The sequence below is a fragment of the Pristis pectinata genome, chromosome 9 (genome assembly GCF_009764475.1).
Source record: "Pristis pectinata isolate sPriPec2 chromosome 9, sPriPec2.1.pri, whole genome shotgun sequence".
NCBI lineage: Eukaryota > Metazoa > Chordata > Chondrichthyes > Rhinopristiformes > Pristidae > Pristis > Pristis pectinata.
Window position 1 is genome coordinate 95,896,670 of NC_067413.1, and position 23,080 is coordinate 95,919,749.

At 40.7% G+C, this 23,080-nt stretch overlaps 1 protein-coding gene across 1 annotated transcript in view; it reads right to left on the reverse strand.

Moving 5' to 3' along the window:
• The window catches only part of vps41 (VPS41 subunit of HOPS complex), a 172,730-nt gene that overhangs the window by 15,084 nt on the left and 134,566 nt on the right, over window positions 1–23,080 (reverse strand). Inside the window, exons 18-24 of the mRNA XM_052023137.1 lie at window positions 21,534–21,661; window positions 20,684–20,828; window positions 17,558–17,599; window positions 17,253–17,303; window positions 13,372–13,509; window positions 10,349–10,403; window positions 3,451–3,591 (exon numbers count right to left, since the gene is read on the reverse strand). Coding sequence (XP_051879097.1) covers window positions 3,451–3,591; window positions 10,349–10,403; window positions 13,372–13,509; window positions 17,253–17,303; window positions 17,558–17,599; window positions 20,684–20,828; window positions 21,534–21,661 — 700 coding nt within the window. The remainder of the gene's footprint in view (window positions 1–3,450; window positions 3,592–10,348; window positions 10,404–13,371; window positions 13,510–17,252; window positions 17,304–17,557; window positions 17,600–20,683; window positions 20,829–21,533; window positions 21,662–23,080) is intronic.

Genomic DNA, 23,080 nt, shown 5'->3' on the forward strand with positions numbered 1-23,080 from the left:
ACCGGGGTCATTTATTGCATCCGGTGTTCCCGGTGCAGCCTCCTCTACATCGGTGAGACCCGACGCAGATTGGGGGATCGCTTCGTCGAGCACCTTCGCTCCGTCTGCCAAGGCGGCCAGGATCTCCTGGTGGCCAGCCATTTTAATGCCACTTTTCATTCCCACGCGGACATGTCTGTCCACGGCCTCCTCTACTGCCACGTTGGGGTGAGACGCAGGTTGGAGGAACAACACCTCATATTCCATTTTGGGAGTCTCCAACCTGATGGCATCAACAATGATTTCTCTAACTTCCGGTAACCACTCCTGTTTTCCTTCATTCCCCCATTCCTGTGGCCCCCTCACCTACCCCTCCCCTACCCTCACAATCTTTATTCCCTTTATTCCATGGCTACTGTCCTCTCCTATCAGATTCCTTCTTTTTCAGCCATTTTCCTCCTCCACCTATCACTTCCCAGCTTCTTACATCACTCCCTTTAAACCCCCCTCCCCCCCCTACCTACCTTCCCCCCCCACCTGGACTCACCTATCACCTGCCAGCCTGTGCTCCTCCCTCTCCCCCTACCCTTTGATTCCGGCTTCTGCCCTCTTCCTTTCCAATCCCGATGAAGGGTCTCGGCCTGAAATGTCGACTGTTCATTTCCCTCCATATACACTGCCTGACCTGCTGAGTTCCTCCAGCGTTTTGTGCGTGTTATCATACATTCTTACTTTTTCCAAATGAAGCCAAAACAATAGTCATCAACTAACAAGCATAAGCCAAAGTGGAAACAAGGACAGAGATCTAAGGACATATTAGATGTCACATGCTTAAAAAAATCAGATTCTGCTTTCTATAATTTTGGAAGGGAGCTGCAAATGGGAATTGAAGAGTTTTTAAAAAGAACAGATTACATAGCTTAAAATTTAACCCACAGCATGTAAAGTCAAACATTCATTTATCCTGTGGCTTAAAGAACCTTTGTATAAACAAATCCCTTATACATATTCAATGCTAACCAACTGATTCTTTATATGATATGACAGGGAAGGAATTTAAGTAACCAGTGAATAAATAACTTGAATCAAAGAATGCTGCTACAGGACACTGGTGAGGCCGCACTTGGAGTATTGTGTTCAGTTTTGGTCGCCCTGCTATAGGAAAGATGTTATTAAACTGGAAGGGGTGCAGAAAAGATTTACAAGGACGCTGCCAGGACTTGAGGGAATGGGTTTTAGGGAGGGGTTGGACAGGCTAAGACTTTGTTCCTTAGAGCACTGGAGACTGAGAGGTGATCTTAGAGAAGTGTATAAGATCATGAGAGGCATAGATAGGGTGAATGCACTCAGTCTTTTTCCCAGAGTTGGGGTATCAAGAACTAGAGGGCATAGCTTAAATGTAAGAGGGGAAATATTTAATAAGAGCTCAGGGGGCAACTTGTTTTTTTTTACACAAAGAGTGGTATGTATGTGGAATCAGCTGCCAGAGGAAGTGGTTGAGGCAGGTACAATAATAACTTTTAAAAGACAGTTGGACAGGTACATGGATTGGAAGGGATTAGAAGGATATGGGCCAAACACTGGCAAATAGGACTAGCTTGAATGGGGCATCTTGGTCAGCATGGACCAGTTGGGCCGAAGGGCCTGTTTCTGTGCTGTATGGCTCTACGACTCTCGCTGGGCACAGTCAGCCCAGCCCAGCCCTGTCAATTAACTAATAGATACATGCTTCAAGATAATAAAGGGCTTTCATAATGAATTCAAAAATGGAATGAATACACTGGCAGCAGTATAACTAATTAAAATTGGTTGATTTTGTAAATTACAGAAATATAATGCATTGGTAGAGAAATGATTTACTAAGACTTAACTTGCCCATGCCACTGCATTAAAGTGTAGAACCTGTGAGCTCCCTGCTCTCCACTTCCTTCCATCAGGCTCTGACCACACTATATCTCGGACACTATATATTGAATGACTGAGGAATCAACTGGCCAGAGGCTCAAACACCAGATAAACTCCAAACTGGACCCACCCAGGCAGCAAAAAAGCCTTGTTGCCTGGCAGCCAATCTCCTTTTAATATTAGTCCTAACTCGGTTGAGGTGAGAGGAGTGGAGATTTATCTTATCTTTCAGGAAATTCAAAGTTCCACTGAAGAATAACAATCCAATCAATCAGATCCAAACAAACACAAAGCTGAACGTCTCTGCAGAGCTTCAGACAAGAGATTGCTGCAGTCTACTGGCATTAAAGACAAGTTATCCCAAATCAGATGTGGCCATGAACCAGGCCCACGTCAATCTTGCATCAATCCACAGGCAACCTACTGTTGCTCACAACCAAGACACTGGATTAAAATTCGCCACAGGTGTATAGCTTAGGACAGTGTACCTGTGACTCCAGTTCTAGCATTTCAGTTATACAGATTTCACAAATGACAATAAAATGAATGGCCTGCAAAAAATATCTGCTAATCTTGATGGAACAGATGGTTCTGCTCCCAAAGTCATTTACTTCACTGATCATTTTTAATGGAATGAAAGTTACATAGAATAAGGAGCTGTTTTATCACCACAATTGTATGGACCTAGAATTTACCATTATAACAATAGCAAAACTGTCATCGTTTGCAGTCATTACTCTGTGAAACTGACAGCAATTTTTGGTAACAGAAACCTACAAGTTGCTGTCAATATTAACCTGCTCCTCTACATAGCACCCTATCATAGTCTTTGTCAAGGCAATCAACATAGAATTGGACAGGAACTTCAAGTTTTTATGCACTATTCTTGCTGTAAAACTATTCAAACAGTTACACCTCATTGACAGAGGAGAAATTGAGTATTTTAGTGTCATTCAAAACCATCATTCCTGTTGAATAACCTTTCTGCTCTTGCGTGTGTGTGTGCGCGTGTGTAAAATCAAATTCATTAGCAAAATTATTCCAACATTCTATGACTTACAATTTTTTAAAGTGATTTATGATTTTTCAGTTTCTATTTTAATTAGTGTATACATCCCAGCATTTAATTTATGCCATGTAAATTTTTTAATTTCTGTGTTATTTTCTGTCAGAATTCTTCAATTTGATTGCAGGTATGAATTGTGAGCAATTTCTTTGTAGGAATGAATGAATTTTGAAAGAGATAAACAAATGAAGATTAAAAACTGCACTGAACAAAGCTCCCTTGTCTAATCTGCATTCCTAAACTTCAGGAAGCAAAGATAGGGCTCACATTTGAGAATGAACAAGATGAGGAAGATTAAAGGTTTTACTCGGGCACCATTGAAGGTAGAGATGAGGGAATTGCGAGGTAGATTGCTGTTCCACAGTAATACTAGAGGACCATAAACTAGTTGGGAATTTGATCATGCCAATGTGAATGGATGGACAGATTTCAAAGAGAAACACGGTACCTAATTCCAGAAAATGTCTTGTATTTCAGATAACTTAGGGTCATCTACATACGTGGTTTGTCAATGGAGTGGGAGATGAGGTCCTCCCAGAGCTCAGCATCATCCTGTTCCTTGGCAAACTCAATGGCCTTGTCTACATCTTGCAGTTCCTCAGTTATCATCTGCAGTGCACGCCGGCAATTGCCCATTCTACCTGCAGAAGAAAAGCAAGCATTTTACACTTCAGCCGTGGGGAGAACCCATCACCAATCACAGCAGCTTATTCCCTCTATTCCATTGGAAATGACAGGTGGAAAATTTTAAACTTTTAATGCTAGGAGGGAAGGGGTGGCAGCAGATTATTGACCTGCTTAACAGCCTGACCCAACTGTCCTCTCCAGTGACTTCAGTTAAAAAAAAACAAGCAGGAGTCAAAAGTGAGTGACCCTGACAATCTCACAGGTGTTACCATCTCTGCTCCAATACATACTCTGGAAACTTGATCCATAAAACACAAGATACACTTGAAATTATTTAGCTCCTTTCTTGACATCAGTGTGTCACACAGTGCTTCAGAACCGATGAAAGTATTTCTGAGCTTACTTGATAATCTACCTTATCTGTACTTCAAATTGTGCTACAATTGAAAAATAAGGTTAGATTGCAAATTTTAATTTAAGAGCAATGTACGCATTTATTAAAAGAAACAAGATCACAGCAATGAAGGCAAGGACCTGGATAAGCAGGCCCCAATCGAAAACGTTGTTAGGATTTCCCCAACTATGGAAGTTTTCTTCTATCATAATATCTACAGTTGTGGCCCTTTCGTTGCAAGGACCAAGAATGTGCACAAACAAACAAGCAAACATTTTCTCTTGAAAGGTCATCGGTCTGAAATATTAACTCTTGTTTTTCTCTCCACAGATCTGTTTGATGTGGTTGAGTATCTCCCGCATTTTCTGCTTTCAAGAAACATCTTCTCTTGCAGAGAATCAATAGCTCAGTGTACACGGTTCGCTGAAGGTGTCAACTTCCTTGAATTTGGCGTTGTATTCAAGCTGGGAAGAAAAGGCTTGTACCTTGTAAATTTGTGCAAGGATTTGGGAGTAGTCAAGAGATGGATTACTTGCTGCAAAGTACTCAGCCTCCAGCCCGCTCTACCTTACATAATATCTCTGCAGCTGGTCCAGTGAGCTTCGAATGTCAACCCCCAAGATGTTGAAGGGGAGCTTTTTGCAAAGCTGGCTCCAGCATGCTTGGCTATTTCTTGATATGTTAGATGTCTTTATTAGTCACATGTACATCGAAACACACAGTGAAATGCATCTTTTGCGTAGAGTGTTCTGGGGGCAGCCCGCAAGTGTCGCCACGCTTCCAGCATGAATCTTTTTACTCAAGCCAGGTGACAACGGAACTTGCTGTGACATGGAGTCACCCAAGTGATTATGAAGTTGGATAAGTATATGTGCCAGAAAGGACAAGCGGATATAGAGGTGGAATAAAAGCTGAGAGAAGCGTCTTGTAGAGTTCAAATTCCATCATTTCTGGTTGGTTACCGGTTACTAGTGGTGTGCTGCAGGGGTCGGTGTTGGGACCGCTCCTTTTTACCTTGTAAATTAACGATTTGGATGATGGAATAAATGGTTTCGTGGCTAAGTTTGCAGATGACACCAAGATAGGGGGAGAAGTAGGGAGTATTGAAGAGATAGGAAGGTTGCAGAGGGACCTAGACAGTTTAGGAGAATGGGCAAGGAAATGGCAGATGAGATTCAATGTAGGGAAATGTGCAGTTGTACACTTTGGAAGCAGAAATAAGCGGGCAGATTATTATCTAGGAGGAAAGAAAATCCAAAGCACATAAGTACAAAGGGACTTGGGGGTACTCGTGCAGGATACCTTAAAGGTTAACCACCAGGTTGGATCGGTGGTAGAGAAAGCGAATGCTATGTTGGCATTCATTTCGAGAGGTATAGTGTATAAAAGTAAGGAAGTGTTGATGAGGCTCTACGGGGCACTAGTGAGGACTCATTTGGAATATTGTGCGCCGTTTTGGGCCCCACATTTTAGGAAGGATGTGTTGACGTTGGAGAGGGTTCAGAGGAGATTTACGAGGATGATTCCAGGAATGAAAGGGCTTACGTATGAGGAGCGTTTGTCGGCTCTTGGACTGTACTCACTGGAGTACAGAAGAATGAGAGGGGACCTCAAAGCGACATTTAAAATATTGATAGGAAAGGACAGAGTAAATGTGGCTAGGCTGTTTCCCTTGGTGGGTGAGTCCAGGACCAGAGGACACAATCTTAGAATTAGAGGGTACAGTTTCAAAACAGAGATGAGGAAAAATTTCTTTAGCCAGAGGGTGGTGAATTTGTGGAACTCCTTGCCACATACAGCAGTGGAGGCCAGATCAGTGGGGGCGTTCAAGGAGGAGATAGATAGATATCTAAATAGTCAGGATATCAAGGGATATGGGGATAAGGCTGGTAATTGGGATTAGAATAGTTTTTTTTTTCTTCTTCTTCTTCTTCTTCCCCCATTCCCCATTTCTCATTTCTATTTCCCTTCCCTTTCAATGGGCCGAATGGCCTGCTTCTGCTCCCTTGTCTTGTGATCTTGTGATAAACTGGTTGATGAGTTGGACTGCTCCTGTGCTATAAATACTGAGCAATTCCACCTGTCGTTAGGCCATCAACCTCATTAACTAAAATTGTGCAAAGGAGATAAGGCCAAAGGGAAAAAGCTTTCAACAGAAGATATTAATTAAATGAATCATTTCTGACTTTGATTGTTCTTCAGGCTGGTTCCCAGTACTACTGCAGTACCTTCACCCTCTTGCCACCCAGAAGTGTGGCCTTATGCAGTAGTTGGCGTGTTGATGAAGTTGAAGCGGGAAAGATACACAAGAATGTGAATGCGGAAGGGCAAAAGGGGCCTCAGTGTATTGTTTTATCTGAAAGATGGCCACCTCTACCTGTGCAGAAGGTCCTTGTGGCTGCAGTTAAAGGTAGTTCTAGATTGTGCCCATCAGTATTATGCAACATCAACCAGAATTTAAAGAGTACCTTTAATTTTGGAAAATGCTTAATTCAAGGTACCTTATAGGATTGTTTTCAAACGAAATTTGGTCCCAAGTTACCTGGAGAGACATTAAGGGAGATAACCAAAAGCTTGTTTAAAGAGTGCCGAACAGATTTACAAGGATGTTGCCAGGATTAGAGGGCCTGATTTATAAGGAGAGGATGGCTAGTCTAGGTCTTTATTCCATGGAACGTAGGAGAGTGAGAGGCGACCTGATAGAAATGTTTAACACTATGAGAGGCAGAGATAAGGTGGATGATGACGGTCTTTTCCCCAGTGTGGGAGAATCCACAATAGGGAGCATAGATTTAGGATGAGAGGGGAAAGATTTAAAAAGGACCTAAGGGACAACTTTTTCTACACAGAGGGTGGTGAGTATACGGAACGAGCTGCCAGAGGAAGTGGTTGAGGCAGGTACAATAGTCTCAGTTAAGAAACACTTGGATAGGTACATGCAGAGGCGGGGCTTGGAGGGATATGGGCCAAACGTAGGAAATTGGGACTAGCTGGGTGGGCACCGCGGTCGGCATGGACTGGTTGGGCCAAAGGGCCTGTATCCGTGCTGTATTACCCTCTGACTCTAAGAGGTAGATTGTTAAGGAGTGCTTTAAAGAATGAAAGTAGATGGTAGTAGTAGTTTAGGAAGAAATTCTGAGAGCTCTGGGCCACTGAAAGACTGCTGATATACTGGTGAAAGCATGGACAGCAATAAGGAGTGATTAAATCTGAATTGTTCAACAGGTCGGAAGTGGGGGAGCTCAGATATCTTTGAACGTATATCAGGGATGAAAGACAGTCCTGATGAAGGGTCTTCGACCTGAAGAGTTAACTCTAATTTCTTCCCACAAATGCAGTCTGATGTTGCAACTGTTCTTATTTCAGATTTCCAGCATCTGCATTTTTTTTTTGTTCTTAATTTGGAAGGCAGTAGGGTTGAAGGAGCTTACAGAGAGAACGATGCGGTGAAAGCATGGGAGGGGGATCTGAAAACAAGACAGAATTTTAACACTGAGGCAGGGTTTAAGCTGCAGTCAATGTAACTTGCCAGGCACAGGGGCTATGTGGAAGCAGTATTTAGATTACCTTTAAGTTTATGGGCAGGGAATGGAGGGAGACTGGTTGCAAGCACTGTGGAATAGTCAAGTACAGAGCTAACAAAGGTACAGACGAGGGCTTCAGCAGCAGACGAGCTGAAGGAGCAGGGTCAAGTGCTGTTAAAAGTGGAAACAGGCTGCCTCAGTGATACTGCATATATGTGATTTGAAGCTCACCTCAGGATCACAGATAAAACCAACACTGAAACAGGTTGGTTCAGTTTCAGACAGTTGCCAATGAGAGGGATGGAACTGGTGGCTAGGGAATGGAATTAGTGTCACAGATGAAAGGCAGCAGCTTTGTTCTTCCCAACATGTAGTTTGGGGGAAATTACTGCTCAATAATGACCATCACACAAGGAGTCTGACAAGGTAGACAGTGGAGGGATCCAGAGAGTGTGAGGTAGAGGTGACTGTCATCAGCATACATGTGGAAACGGATGCTGTATTTACTAACATGTTCTTGTATACAGATGAAAAATAGGAGAGGGCCACAAATCCTCCACAGGCACCAGGTAACGATGGGGACATGTAGGAGGAGCTGTTGTTTGTAATTCTCTGTGTCCCAACTGCTCTTATTTCAGATTTACAGCATCTGCATTTTTTTTGTTCTTAATTTGGAAGCCAGTAGGGCTGAAGGAGCTTACAGAGAGAATGATGCTTTCTCTCATTATACAGAGAGAATAAGTGGATCTGCCCTCCCCTTCTCCCCCACATCTGCCTATCACTATCTCTTATTTGCATCTACCTATCACCACCTTGTGCCCCCCCCCCCGCCTCCCCTCTTTTGTCCACCTATCACTGCTCTGCTTTTCCCTCCTATATATTGGGCTCTCCTTTTCCTATCACGGTTAGTTACCAATATCGGGCAAATGGAGAAATAGCATGGAGGAACTATGGAGCTGGTAGGAACCCTATCCTTGCTCCGGGCAGGAAGCGAGCAGGTGAGAGCAGAAGAATTTTGTAAGTGCCACCAACTATGGTGAAAGGAACCACAGTTAAGGAAAAAGGTCATTAGGTATCTTCCAATGACCTAATCTCCTCTGGAGATCTCCAAGTTATAGAGGTAGGTTTGAGTGAGTATGGGCAGTCGAAAAGTTGAGGCACCCAATGTCTTGCCGGAGGTTAACAATGAATAGATCTAGAGAGGATAGGAGGATAGAGGGTGGGGCCACATTCATCATGAAATCTGAAGATGGGAGAAAGGATCTTGGCCAAAGAAATGGATCTGCAGTTGTAAGTGCTGGGAGAAGAGCTCAATATTATACAGGGCCAAGAATTCATCACAATGAGGAACTAGCAGGAAGAAGTAGAAGTTGGGGACTGATCATTCGGAATCACAGAGATAGTGAAAGCGAGTCAGGGGCTAAGGCTAGAGCAGAGCCAGGGTCTGAGGAAAGTGTAGGCAGGAGAAGATCTGAAGTAGTATTAGACTTCAAGAGTTGTTGATCTTTGATGCTCGAAAGAAAAAGAAATGTCCTTGTTGAAGCACTGTAAGCAGCAAAAGATGAAGTCAGGGGAGAGAGAAGCCAAGAGCACGCTTGTGCCGACACATGGCATTGAACACGACTCTCAGGAATGGAATGAGATCAGTAAACTGAGAAATGCTGAAAATCTTAAATACACGTAATCATGGGTAAACATGAAATGCAAAGATTGCAAGTTCAGTTGGAATGCACATGGAATTAATCTGAGCTGGAGAGGAGGAAAGAGGTGTGGCTGTGGAAGTGAAGTTGGAGGAATTCTTGATCTTCTCGTTTCAAACCAACAGAATCTGAATGGGTGAATACCTTTAGCCTGGAGGCATCTTCCTGCTAGCATTTTGTCCAGTGCACATAGTAGATGCTGAATCCATAACTGGTCAAGGCAAAATATCTCCCCAGACATAAACAATACAAACAACAAACCAAAACTGCCTGAAGCCTCCATTTGCCAAGAGCCTCCTGTAATTGCTATCAGACAGCACTTTAAAAGTGTTACCTATTAACATATGGGACAATTGTTATTATGTTTTGCCCACAGAGATAGGTGTAAAGAACTTGCTTAATTGCATGAACTGGTTACTATAAACATATATCAGTCCCTTTGAACTTCTATGTTATGGGCACCTGGCTAACACCATTTGCCCGATATCGGTAACAGTCTATGATAAGCAAAGACTAAATTTTAGGATATTATAAGTTTTTATGATTCTTCAGTTCTTGCATTTTAGTTAATCTCAATGTGTACTATTGAAATTCTCCAGGAATCACTTTTAAACTTGTTCAATAGTTTTATTCTCAAAGTGTAGGAGAGACCAGTGGAGGGCAGCATTTGCCATTAAATAAGACAACCAACATGCAAGATGAATGGAAAAGGGAAAGTATTCCCCAAATATAAAGAACTGATGAAAATGCTCTTCCTTTTGGCATGAGAATACAATAATCCATCTTCTTCATTTTGATGATATCTCTTAAGCTGCATCCTTTCTTTGCAGAACCATTCCAGTAAAGGTAATTGGAATCCTTCATGTTGAGAATGCCACAGTACTTTGGCTGGTTTAATTTCTCGGCTTAATGCACACAGACTATATTTCTTTAGTCTTGTGCACCCTTAAGGAAGGCTTCAAAGCTTTTGGCAGCGTTGGAGAAGGACTTTTGCCAACAATGTGAAGCTGAACCAGGCACCTCACAGCAAACCATTGCTGAAAGCAGTTACTTAATGTGTCTCTTCACTTCGGTCCAAAGAGACTTTTCTTCCAGAGAACACTTCTCCCGCAACCCTTCCCAAAAATGCATTAAGCATCAAAAGTGTGCTTACTTAAGAGAAAAACCGTCTCTTCAACAAAGTTCCTCTGCTGACAAATTTCAAGAGCCTGTGGAGGAGAAAAACAAAAAATTAAGGCTGTTGACGTTTCTCCTTATTGATGTTTCAGTTCTTCCACAACAATACACACCTCAGGAGAGGGGAAGGTTTGAGATATACCTGGGAAGATGTACGTGCCTGCATTTTATGTACTATCACTATCAGTTTCAAGATATTTTCTGAGGAATGTTTGGTCCTGGGAACCTGCTTTACCAAGATTCATATCTGACTTGTTTCCTCAGAGTTGCTGAAGACCAGGAGCTGAACAGGCTAGTCAACAAAGAATGAGCAAAAGGCATTCGCCACAAGCTCCATATCTCACTTAACCTTTTTATAAAATGCCAATTTTATTGCCAAAGTCAAGTTTAACCTCATTGCTTCCATGCTAAGGGCAGCAATCCCCAACCTTGCAAATTATTCTTAACCCAGACATTCCAATTTTAAACCCTATTTTTTTTTTACAAGATTTCCAATCTTTTGTTTTCATTGTTCGTTATTTTTCGCCATTTTGTAAACACTTGTGCTTGCTCATGATCAACTGGTATCACACTTTCCAATGAGTAAGAAGATTTTTGGGTCTAAACACAAAGGAAGTCCAACAGTCTCGTACAATAGTGAAGGAGCACTGCCCTATCTATGCTGTCTTTTGAATGAGATATTAAGGTTATGCTTGTTCTTTCAAATGGATGTGAAAGATTCCTCAGCACTATTCAAAGGGAGGAGAAGTGTTACCCCTAGTGTTCCGGCCAATACTTTTCCTTCAATAAATAATACTAATACTAAAACATTAGCTGGATCTCATCAGAATTAGTTTTGGGAGAGCTTGCTGTGTTTCCTATATGACAAGACTTCAAACATACTCCACTGGCTTTATATTAGCCTGAAAAAAATTATTATTCCATTACCTGCTCTTAATGTGGGCAAGAGATTTCAAGAATAAATCAAACAGCTCTGCATCTCTCTTAAGTTAGAGAGAAACAGGCTATATTTGATGGAAAGTAGCAAACACACCAAAAACAATGAAGCAAAATAGATGACAGTAATTGCTAAATAGCCTAATTACTCCAATTTTCAACTGAGGTCAGAGCTATTGACGTAAAGATATTATATTTATGTTATCTAAATAATTCTGACCTGACTAATGTATCAATGGCATACAATAACAATCATGAGATATTTATTAGTCACATGTACATCGAAACACACAGTGAAATACATCTTTTTGCGTTACTGAGAATGTGCTGAGGGCAGCCCGCAAGTGTCGCCACTCTTCTGGCGCCAACATAGCATGCCCACAACTCCTGACCTGTACGCCTTTGGAATGTGGGAGGAAACCGGAGCACCCGGAGGAAATCCATGCAGACATGGGGAGAACATACAAACTCCTTACAGACAGTGGCAGGAATTGAACCTGTGTCGCCGGCGCTATAATTGCGTTACGCTAACCGCTACACTACCGTGCCGCCCTCGCATGTAATGCTGATAACAAAAATGAACATGCAGTACCAATTTTATTTTTACATTCATTCTTGTGATGGAGGAGTTACTGCAAAGTTATCATTCCGAATTGTGTTTGGTCAGAGTGACTTCCTACAATATATCAGAGGGTATTTGAGCCAATCATTTTGTTGTGGGTGTGGGTTCACATTTATTCCTGGACTGGGTGGGAACAGCATATTTTCTTCCCTGAGGAAGATTTCTGAACTAGATGTCTAAAATATGGTGGTTTCGTATCACCATCACCCTACCAAATTTTTTAATCTGGATTTAATCAGCCTGATTTATCAGCAACTACCAGCTGGTAAAGTTTGTAAAATAAATCAAACAGCTCTCTTCTCTCTTTACCCAGTAGCTCATTTCCTCCCACTAACAAACACCTCTAATCCCCAACCTGATCCCTGGACAGACCTTTGTTCCTCCGACACCCGGGCAGCCAAGCCTTGCACCCCCTTGGGTTGCACTAAAGAATTAGCCGAGCAGTGCTATTCCTTCAGGCAACATGTGGGATACCGGATAGACTCAATCCCAAGTCTGAGGGGAGAAACACACTGCATTGATCACTTGCTGTTCTTCAATGGTCAACCTAGCCATTGTCCAAACGTGAAGGATACTGGAAACCAACAAAGCAACCAAACCTTTCTCCACTGTCCGTAGTTAGTCCACAGCAAACTGTGATTGCACATGTTGAAGGCATGTACATTGAAGGCATGTACATTGAAGGCATGTACATAAGCACACATTTCCACCAACAGGAACTCCACTTTTCTCATTAATGGGGTTCCATGAACCTTTACTTGTCCAAACAAAGCATTCTTTTTAGAATAATAATCAAAGATCAACAATAAAATTGGAGATAAATATCAAAAAGATTCAGTCCTTCTGAATGTTGCTTAATTCTTGATGAAAGACATTAAAATTATGAAGGTCTTGGATCAGTTTAATGAAGAGAGATCGTCTCCACCTAAGTGTGCCTAGACAAAGGGCCAGCACTGAGCTGCTGCTGGGAGATTGCCCTTAGTGTGTAGATGAGTGGTAGATAGATGGGACTTTGGGGAAAATAAAATGGGTGCTTGATGGTTGGAGTAGACTAGCTGGCCGAAGGCCCTATTTCCATGATGTATCTTTCTATGACTCTGAGGGGGCATAAATTCAAGACAGCTTTTGAAAATCAAAGAGGAATTTACGATTTTTATTATTGGAAGTTGTTGCCACATGGTGTGGTTCAAACAGATCGCCCTGATGTATTGAAGGGAGGTTTGATCCAAAAACATAGGGAGCAGAGTGGGAAGAGATAATTGGAAATGAAAAGATGCATGTGGACTATAAACGTTGGCACAGAGCAAATGGACTGAGTGGCATTTCTGTGCTATGGAACATAATTATCTCGGGTGTACTACTTAATTAACAACAAATGTCCCTCCACGGCAGCACTCCTGCAAAGAAAGACACGTTACAGAGAATTACCAAGACCAATTTACTTTCTCCAGTGGGCAATGGGTGCTGTCTCTCAGGAACGGTAGCAGGCTCGGTCGATCATATTCAGCATACAGACTGATCTGTTGCTCGTGGAACTTCTGCCCTTTATGGTGATCTCTCTTGAATAGGTTATGCAAGTACTGTTTAAAGAAAATGTTGTGCAAGTTAGAACAAAACATTGTAAAATATTAAACAAAACTTTCAAACATAAAACAACCTTAGTAATACTATAAGAGAATGGTAACATGAGAAATATTGATAAGAAACACATATTCAGACATTTCCCTCACAGAAAAAGAGTCTTGACAAAGATACAAGATCAGCACACTTAAAGGGAGAATATATGCTAACAGAATCTTATAATTTTAAAATTGCCCTTAATTCCTTCCAGATTTTGGAATAAAACATTAACTTTTCATGTTTTCATGTCACCCAAGTCCATCTGATATTGCAATTAAAATAACATGCTAAAGATGCAATTTTCCTAACATTCATATAAAATCTATAGTGGAAGTAACTTGATGATTGAGGCTCAAAGCGGTGGGTGTCCCAAGAATTATTTGGACACAAATAATAAGATTTTTTAATTTTAAAAGTTCTATTTAATAGATTTTAAAATGTGCCTAGTGTCTTTGGGTCTGAACAAAGGTTTATTTCTTGGGGCTTCCTTCAAGTATGACAAACAGAAACAATGAGCAGAAATCCCCAATGAGGCCTGATGTCGGGTCGAAGTTAGTTCATGCAGGGAGGGGTGATGGTGGTGGCTGACATCCATTGCAAGGTTTACTCAATAAGTCAGAGTAAATTATAGTGAAAGCTTTATTTGTGCTAAAATTAATTTTCATTCACAACTCTTTAACCTACTGATTTGGCCAATTTCTGATGAATTGCACTAAAATTCAATTGCCTCCCAGGAGAAAGTCCAGGCCACTAAAATTACATTGTGCAACAGGGAAAGCACTTTCTGTTTTATTTTGAGAAATTCTTGCAGCATTGACACACCATAATCAATAAGCAGCATTGTCAACTGGGGATGAAACTAACTTCCTTAAACTATGCTTCAGCACCAACTCTACAATAATTGTAAAACGTTACTAACATCGTCACCTAAATATCTGTAGGAGTGTCTCTTTGGGATTACTGACATGAAATTACATCACAAATCTTGACTTGGCATTTAATTATTTTTATGCCCCACATTCTGGATAGCTGCCTCAATCCAAAACTAATAATCCTATTACCCTACCTTTCTGAATCTTCCTCTGTTTAATTCATTTATCAATCCAAAACTAATAATCCTATTACCCTACCTTTCTGAATCTTCCTCTGTTTAATTCATTTATCCAATTTTCCTCTGAAGGACACATTGGTCTGTGCAAGCATTCCATGACCAAGCATCAAGTTATTTTCCCTAGTCCTACATTCAGTGACTATTTTAAACTAACAATCATTTTTTTTTGTTCTGTTACCAAAGTAAATAGTCACTATTTGCATAATCTTAACAACATTCTAATCCGTTCTTAGCTTTTTCTGCCCTCATAGGAATAGCACCATGGTCTCACTGTTTCTTTCATCACTGTAAATTGATTAATATTCTTTCCATAGCTAAATCAAGATTTTGTTTGCTTTTTCCTGTAGCTATTTATATTAACAAAACTCTTTCCTTTGCACACAGTTCGGCTACATGGCGAAGAAGCAGGAACATCGTATGAAGCTTCATGGGACATTGCACTCCAGCCACTCTGAAACTAATGAAACCCAGTCACCACTTACATTGAGAACAGTGGGAATCAATCAATTTACTTCATGTATAACCCCTGAGAACCCTCCTGAGGCAAGCAGCAGGTAAAGAAAAATCTTTAGTGTCAGAAGTCTTTAATCATTGAGACACAAATTCTTTTGTCTAAGGCTCTGACCACTTGATGACAAATTCTAAGACTTTTCATATCACTGCAAAATCCATCGCCAGAACCGGTAGACTGCATTCGATGGACTCCTGCAGTATGTTGTAGTCTAAGTTAGCAACATCAAATAAATGTGTCTGAGTACAACGGCTGCTAAATCAGTTCTGATATCTTAAACTTCTTTGGAAGTATAGCTACCAGTTGGACCATTCAGTCCTTCAAGTTTATTCTGCTGTTCAGTCAATTTGTGGCTTATCTGCATCTCAATTTCAGTCAGCCAACTTTACTCCACTGAAATCCAAAAAAAAATCCACCTACCTCAGCCTTGATTCCCTGATTCATCCAGTGTCCACAAAGACTTCCATCTTATTACAACCATGTGTCAAACCCTGTTTGATCCTGAACAACTTAGCTCTAAAATTAACACTATATCCCTTCATTCCCGATTTCTCCTAACAGAGGAATTAGCTTCTCTTTCTACACTCAATCTAGTCCTTTTATTGTTCAGTCCCCAGGAGTAAGCTACTTTTAATCTTGTGTGTCTAAGGCCATACAAGACAAAGTACACGCTCAGGCACCTTGACAACAGACGCCAGTAGCTCCTCCTCAGCAGATGTTAAATCTGCAGTTATAGTTCCTGGCTCTCTTTCTCCTACCTGTATTAAATAATGGAGTGAGATTTGCAATTTAGCAGCATAATTTCCAAATCAAGACAACTTTGAAAGATTACAACTAACACTTCTTCAATTTCCTCATCTGCTTTCTATAACAAACTTAAGGGTTTTCACCCCAAAATATCAAAACTCTCTTATTTCCTTCATTACATCTTAAATTTATACAATCCACAAGTCCTTTATTTTTAATTTCCATTTTCCTGACTTGTGTTTTATTCTCTTATTCTACAGTGAAAACACTAATTTTAAAAAATAATCTGCCATTATTTGTTACCTTTTATTGTATAACTTGTACTTATCTTTAATGGGCCCACATCTCCCTTGACCACTCTTTTACTCAATATATTATTAAAACTTTTACGATTAGCCTTCATATTAATTGCAAGTTTTTTGTTAGTCCCTTTCTGCAGCTCTTGATATTCCCTTTGTTCCTCTTTGCCTTTCTTCCAAGAAATGGAATTAGTTCACTAAAACTTTGTGAAGTCCTCACACTCAGGACTGTGGTGGTGCCAGACTCAAGATTTCCTGGACTCTCAGCTGTTATTATACTGATGGTCCAAAACCCTTTTAATCCACTTTCTTATTAAGATGTTACACAGTAGAATAATAATTTTCTTTCTCAGTGGATCTGGGAAGTTTAAAGGGACTGTGCGTAACAGAACCAGGTAAGTTGCCTGGGGTAGCCAACAGAACCAAGAGAGTTTACAAAGAGCTCAAAAACCAGGGTGCTGGCAAGTGGAAGGGGAGCAGGGCAAACATCATCGAACATCCAGAGATACTTTCTACAGCTTTATATTCATATTTTCTATTATCATGTTATAATAACATTTTATATTAATATATTAATATTTTATATTAAAAGCTCAGTCCACTTTCAAATATTCAGCACATATCATTCCTCTAAATATAACTAAATTTATGATTTTGGTTTGGGTGTTATCATTTTTTGATTTTAAATTTAACGTCCAATCATGTTATGGTCATTGTTTGTAAGATGCACACTAACAGATGACTTCCCAATTCTTGGTTGTGAATTATTCCAAATCCGGTGTTTCCTTGTCACTTTTAAAACACTATTGGCACTGTCTCAAAATAATGAAGTAAATGGCACTCGCTTGTTTAAATGGCCCAGTAAGTTGGGGCAAGGGAATAGTTGCTGCCTGAGCTGCTCTGCCCCACTGTTGGTATTTCAGTCCCTCATGCAATGACACCTTGGACAAGATCACAAACTGGCAAATGCAAAGCCACAATATCATATGACACACTCAATAGCAAGCATTAGATGCCTGTCTAAAGCAGACTCACCACATGCTGCAGTTCAGGTTGGTCCTTCAATTCCTCTACAACTTTGTCAATCTTAAAAAACAAAATTAAAGTTAATCGGAAAAACACTGTTAAGGGATCACGCTATCTTTAGCTAGATTACACTGTTCCCAAGCATTCCCCAAATGAACTACTCTCTTTACTACATTACAAGTGATTCACTCCATAAGTATGCCAATGGCTGTTGTCGCAGAAGAGTCTGCATGAATGCAGGCGTTTCCCTTTAGTTTAATTTTGAAGGCTGTTTTCAACACGAGAACGAGTTGTGAATGAAGTTTGCAACTTACTGAAATTTTATCTTCATTGTCCAGGAGCATATTGACTGCTTGCTATGGAGGAAGCAGAGATATTAATGGTTCAAATAAGAGAACGGTAATGAGGTTTTACAATAAAGTTCAAGGCAGTTCACTCTTCGAATAAGCTTTCTAACAAATATAAGAAACTGAAATCACAAGCGATCAGTCATTTTTAGCCAGTCTTCATTGAGACGATGTGTTAGGCACAATTCACTTATCTGACAACATTAATGTGGAAAGTACCGGAAGGTATTTCATAAGATAGGGCAGAAGAACAGATGCCAAAACAGGAAAGGGGCAAAGTAAACAAATCTCAAGGAATGGATTTAAAGATGAGTTTACAGCAAAGGCTCCATCTGCAACCACTGAAGGCACAGCAAGGAATTCTAAATAAATGAGATTGTCGGAAACAAGAAATGCTCATCTTTACTTCAGTGATAATGACAGTAGAATTCCTCATGCACACAAAGCAAAATTTCATATTTAAACTATTTTATCTCATCTTTCCTGCCATCACGACAATGTATGCTGGCATTGTCCAAATAAGATCATAAGATATAGGAGCAGAATTAGGCCATTCAGCCCATCGAGGCTGCTCTGCCATTCAATCATGGCTGACTTTTTTTTCCATCCCCATTCTTAAATACACCCAATGACTTGGCCTCCACAGCCGTCTGTGGCAATGAATTCCACAGATTCACCACACGCTGGCTGAAGAAGTTCCCCCTCATCTCAGTTTTAAAGGGACATCCCTCTTTTCTGAGGCTGTGCCCTCAGATCCTAGACTCTCCCACTGATGGAAACATCCTCTCCACGACCACTCTATCCAAACCTTTCAGTATCCGGTAGGTTTCAATGAGATCTGCCTCATCCTCCATTGAGTACAGGTCCAGAGATCAAATGCTCCTCATTTGTTAAACCTTTCATTCCTGGATCATTCTTGTGAACCTCCTCTAGACCCTCTCCAGGGCCGGCACATCTTTCCTTGGATACGGGGCCCAAAAATTGCTCACAATACTCCAAATGCGGTCTGACCAACACCTTATGAAGCCTCAGCAGTACATTCTAGTCCTCTAGAAATGAATGCTAACCTTGCATTTGCCTTCTTAACTACTGACTCAATCTGCAAGTTAACATTAAGGGAATCCTGATCTATCAAGTCCCTTTGCACTTCTGATTTCTGAATTTTCTCCCTATTTAGAAAAATAGTCTACACCTTTATTCTTCCTACCAAAGTGCATAACCCCACACTTCCCTACGCTGTATTCCATCTGCCACTTCTTTGCCCACTCTCCCAACATGTCCAAGTCCTTCTGCAGATTCCCTGCATCTACGACACTACCGGTTCCTCCACCAATCCTGGTACTGTCTGCCACAATGCCATTAGTTCCTTGATCCGGATCACTAACGTATAAAATGAAAAGTTGCAGTCCCAACATTGACCGCTGTGGAACCTCACTAGTCACTGGGAGCTGTCCTGAAAAAGACCCCTTTATCCCCTCTCTCTGACTTCTGCCAGTCAGCCAATCTTCTATCCATGCTAGTACCTTGCCTCGAACACCATGGCCTCTTAACTTGTTTAGCAGCCTCAGGTGTTGCACCTTGTCAAAAGCCTTCTGAATATCCAAGTAAATAACATCGACTGACTCTCCTTTGCCCAACTGCTCCTTACCTCCTCAAAAAATTCTAACAGATTTGTCAGGCAAGATCACCGCTTTATGAAACCATGCTGACTTTGCCTTATTTTATCATGTACTTCCACGTACTCTGAAATTTCATCTTTAATATGGACTCTAAAATCAACCACCAAGGTCAGGCTAACCAGCCTGTAATTTCCCATCTTTTGCCTCCCTCCCTTCTTATACAGAGGTGTCACATTTGGGATTTTCCAGTCCTCTGGGGCCCTCCCTGACTACAGTGATTCTTCAAAGATCACTACTAATGCTTCCACAATCTCTTCAGCTACCTCGTTCAGAACTCTGGGGTGCAGTCCATCTGGTCCAGGTGATTTATCCACCTCCAGGCCTTTCAGCTTCTCCAGCACCTTCTCCTTAGTAATGGCCACTAAACTCACCTCTGCCCCCTGACTCTTGAATTTCTGGCATGTTACAGGTGTCTGACACTGTGAAGACTGATGCAAACTACTTATTTAGCTCCTCCGCCATTTCCTTGTTCCCCATTACTACTACTTCAGCATCATTTACAAGCGGTCCAATGCCCACTCTTGCCTCTCTTTTACCCTTTATGTATCTAAATAAAATTACATTGAGTGGTATACAAGTCAGATGAATGCCTGACATGATCCATGGTTTCTGCTGGGTGAGTTAATCTTCAATGACAACAGAAAACTGGGCTTTATTTTCCCACCAAACAGAAACAAGATTAGCTGAAAAGAATTTATTCTGGAAAACTCAATTAAAGATAGATAGATATCATTATTAGTCACATGTACATCAAAACACACAGTAAAATGCATCTTTTTTTTTAAAACCCACGCAGACACACGGGGAGAACATACATGGGGAGAATGTCCTTACAGACAGTGGCGGGAATTGAACCCAGGTCGCTGGTGCTGTAATAGCGTTACGCTAAACACTATACTACAAATTACTGACAATTCTTTGAACCATCACACGATTAGACACAGTTGGTATAATACTACATGAGCCAAGAAAAAAAATAAAAAGAATTCCCTACGTTCTAATTCTACATCCTGCCATACGCCATGTGCTAGAGCAAGTTGTCCCTTATCACACACTAAACTCTCCTGATCACACCCTGCAACATTCTGTTCCTCTCCACGCTACCATCAGTAACAAAGCCTTCAGTTGTCGCATCCCAGAACAGCCTTTAAATCCCACTACTTTATTTATTGGGAGCTTTCGCCACCTTCAAAGGTTTCCTCAGAACTTAGCTAATTTACCCCAGCCTCGGTGACCTCTTGTATTACCTCTTCCTTCGTGTCAATGTCCCACTTCCCCACTCAATCCAGGATTCTACACAAGAAGGTCATAACATCCCATGCATTGAAAAATCATCATCTTTGGCTTTAAAATACGTTACGAAATCAAGTAAAAAACAACAATGGAGAGCAAGGTGTGCATTAAACTTACATACCTCTCTATCAAACTCCATGAGCAGAACTATTTTATCCTTTATGGAACTGAAGAGATTGTGCTTGTGTATGAGCTGGAAAACATCTTTATGTCGCAGTTTTAAGTAAATTTCTAGGGCTTTATCATAACGCTGGTCATAGGTATACCTACGATTAACCAAAACAATTGTTAACTCCAGGTACCAAGTATCTAATCTGAAGTAACTTAATGCAACATATCTGATGATTTGAGTTGTTCAGCACCATGCTTCTATTTTGCTGGTTTATTCTATTTGCATTGCAGGAAGATATGAACATTTTAAGCACAAAACCAATCACTGAATTATCTAGTTTAAACTGCAAAGGTGAAACCAAGTTGGCAAATGCACAGCAGATGAAAAATACATCATGTTTTCTGGAAGCCATTGCAGAATATACATGTGTACAGAACTAGATGGGGTAAGGATTAACAGAGGCAGGTGTAAAGTACTACTCATAGAATAGAAAATAATTGAACAACAGCAGGGAGATGTGTCTAGAGACTTCCCAAATGGATGAATTCAGATGGGCAGAATGGCCTTTCTTGTCCATATTTTAGCATTCTCAGGTTATTTGAGCCAATTAGACATGTTCATCTAATCTAATAGTATCCTCCCCTATGATCTCTAGAAAATGTCTCCCATTCAAGCAATTGTAAAATACACTTTTAAAAGAATTTGTACATTCAGATTCAACAATAGCTTGATGCAATATGCTAGTCACTTTCTTAACTATCTTCTTGGTTTTACAAGTTGCTCTCTTTAGCAAAGAACCTTTGAGATCTTTGATTCAATAGGCATTGTTCAGAACAGACACACAGAACCAGATACTCACAATTCTGCCAGAGTTGTCAGCAGTGTTCTATTATTTGGAGCCCCATCCAAATGATCCAAGACGGAGCGGACTACAGCCATATTATTATATATGTCACCTGGCCACTCTCTGATCAAGGACGCAAACCCCTTAGAAAGAGAAATATGCGTAGATTAAGAATCCAAACTCATAATTGGTGAATTCTTCTGAATGGCTGCATCCTCCACACAACAATGAAATAATGCCTAACTAGTTGATTGGTCCTGAGACCTGGTATAAGATATGCCTCCTAACATAAAATTATTTTGCATTCCTTGGCAAGACAGGGGACCTTTCTTGTATACTGGTAGGACTGAAGTGATATCACTGTGCCATACATTGACAACATTCGGGATTGATGATGTCCTTTCCACAGGTGATGCCATAAAGTTGGGTGCACTCACAGTTACATAGGTGGGAGTTACATGGCATCGGCAACTATTATATCAAAACACAACTGTGAGTGGTCAATTGCATTTTAAGCGGCAAAGCCTCAGTCACGGCTGTTGTTGACATCTGGCTATGAAGGCACTCAGAATGTTTAGAAACAGATAGTACATGCAAGTGATCAGCACAAATGAATCAACAGCCACAGCTTTATTGGGAATGCAGATCCCCAGCTCATTCACGAGACACAAGAGATTGTAGATGCTGGAATCTGGAGCAACAGACAATGTGCTCGAGGAACTCAACAGGTCGAGCAGCATCAGTGGGGGCAAAGGAATTGTCAGTGTTTCAGGTCGGAACCCTGCATCAGGTCTGCACCTGTGACTCCACTTTGTTGCTGGACTCCACGAGGAACCCAGCCATGGAAGCCCCAGCTCAATGAATTCCAAAAACCATCCAATCCTCTAGTATACAATCCTTTTTTGATAACACTGCAAGTTTCTCTCCTTAATCTACCACTATCTTCAACTTCCCTTGTTAGCCCTGATTGGACCAGTTTTCTCCTACTGGTATTTTTATTCCTAAGGGTAATGCGTACCTGTTGCAAGTTGTTAACTATCTAAATCCATCATTGTTTACCCGCTGTCATACCTTCTATTTTAATATTCTGATCTGCCCCTCATAAACTATGTAGTTTTCTTTGTTCCTAATTATAGGTCTAAACATCAGTATCGAACTCCACATAGAATACCATCATGATCACTATTCCTGAATATAAACTACTATGATTTTTTTTTTAACTAACCCAGTTTCATTTGCCATACACTCTAAATTTACCTGCTTTCTCAAATTTCTTTATAAGTTCACATTCACTTGGATAAATATTCTTGGGCAAATGCATTCTGACTCTGTATTTACTGCAAGAAGCTTGTATTGTCATTACTAAATATTCAAATTTATTTTCTTACTTTGACGTACTGCTTTCATAATCACAGGAGTCAAATATCTTGAGTGCTATAACCAATTGCAATGCGGCCTGTCATTTCCCAAACTGCTAAAATCCAATAAAATGTACCCAATTTAAAGGTATCAACCATAGGGCTTAAAATAACTCTCTGTTTTGATAATTAATACTAATTAAT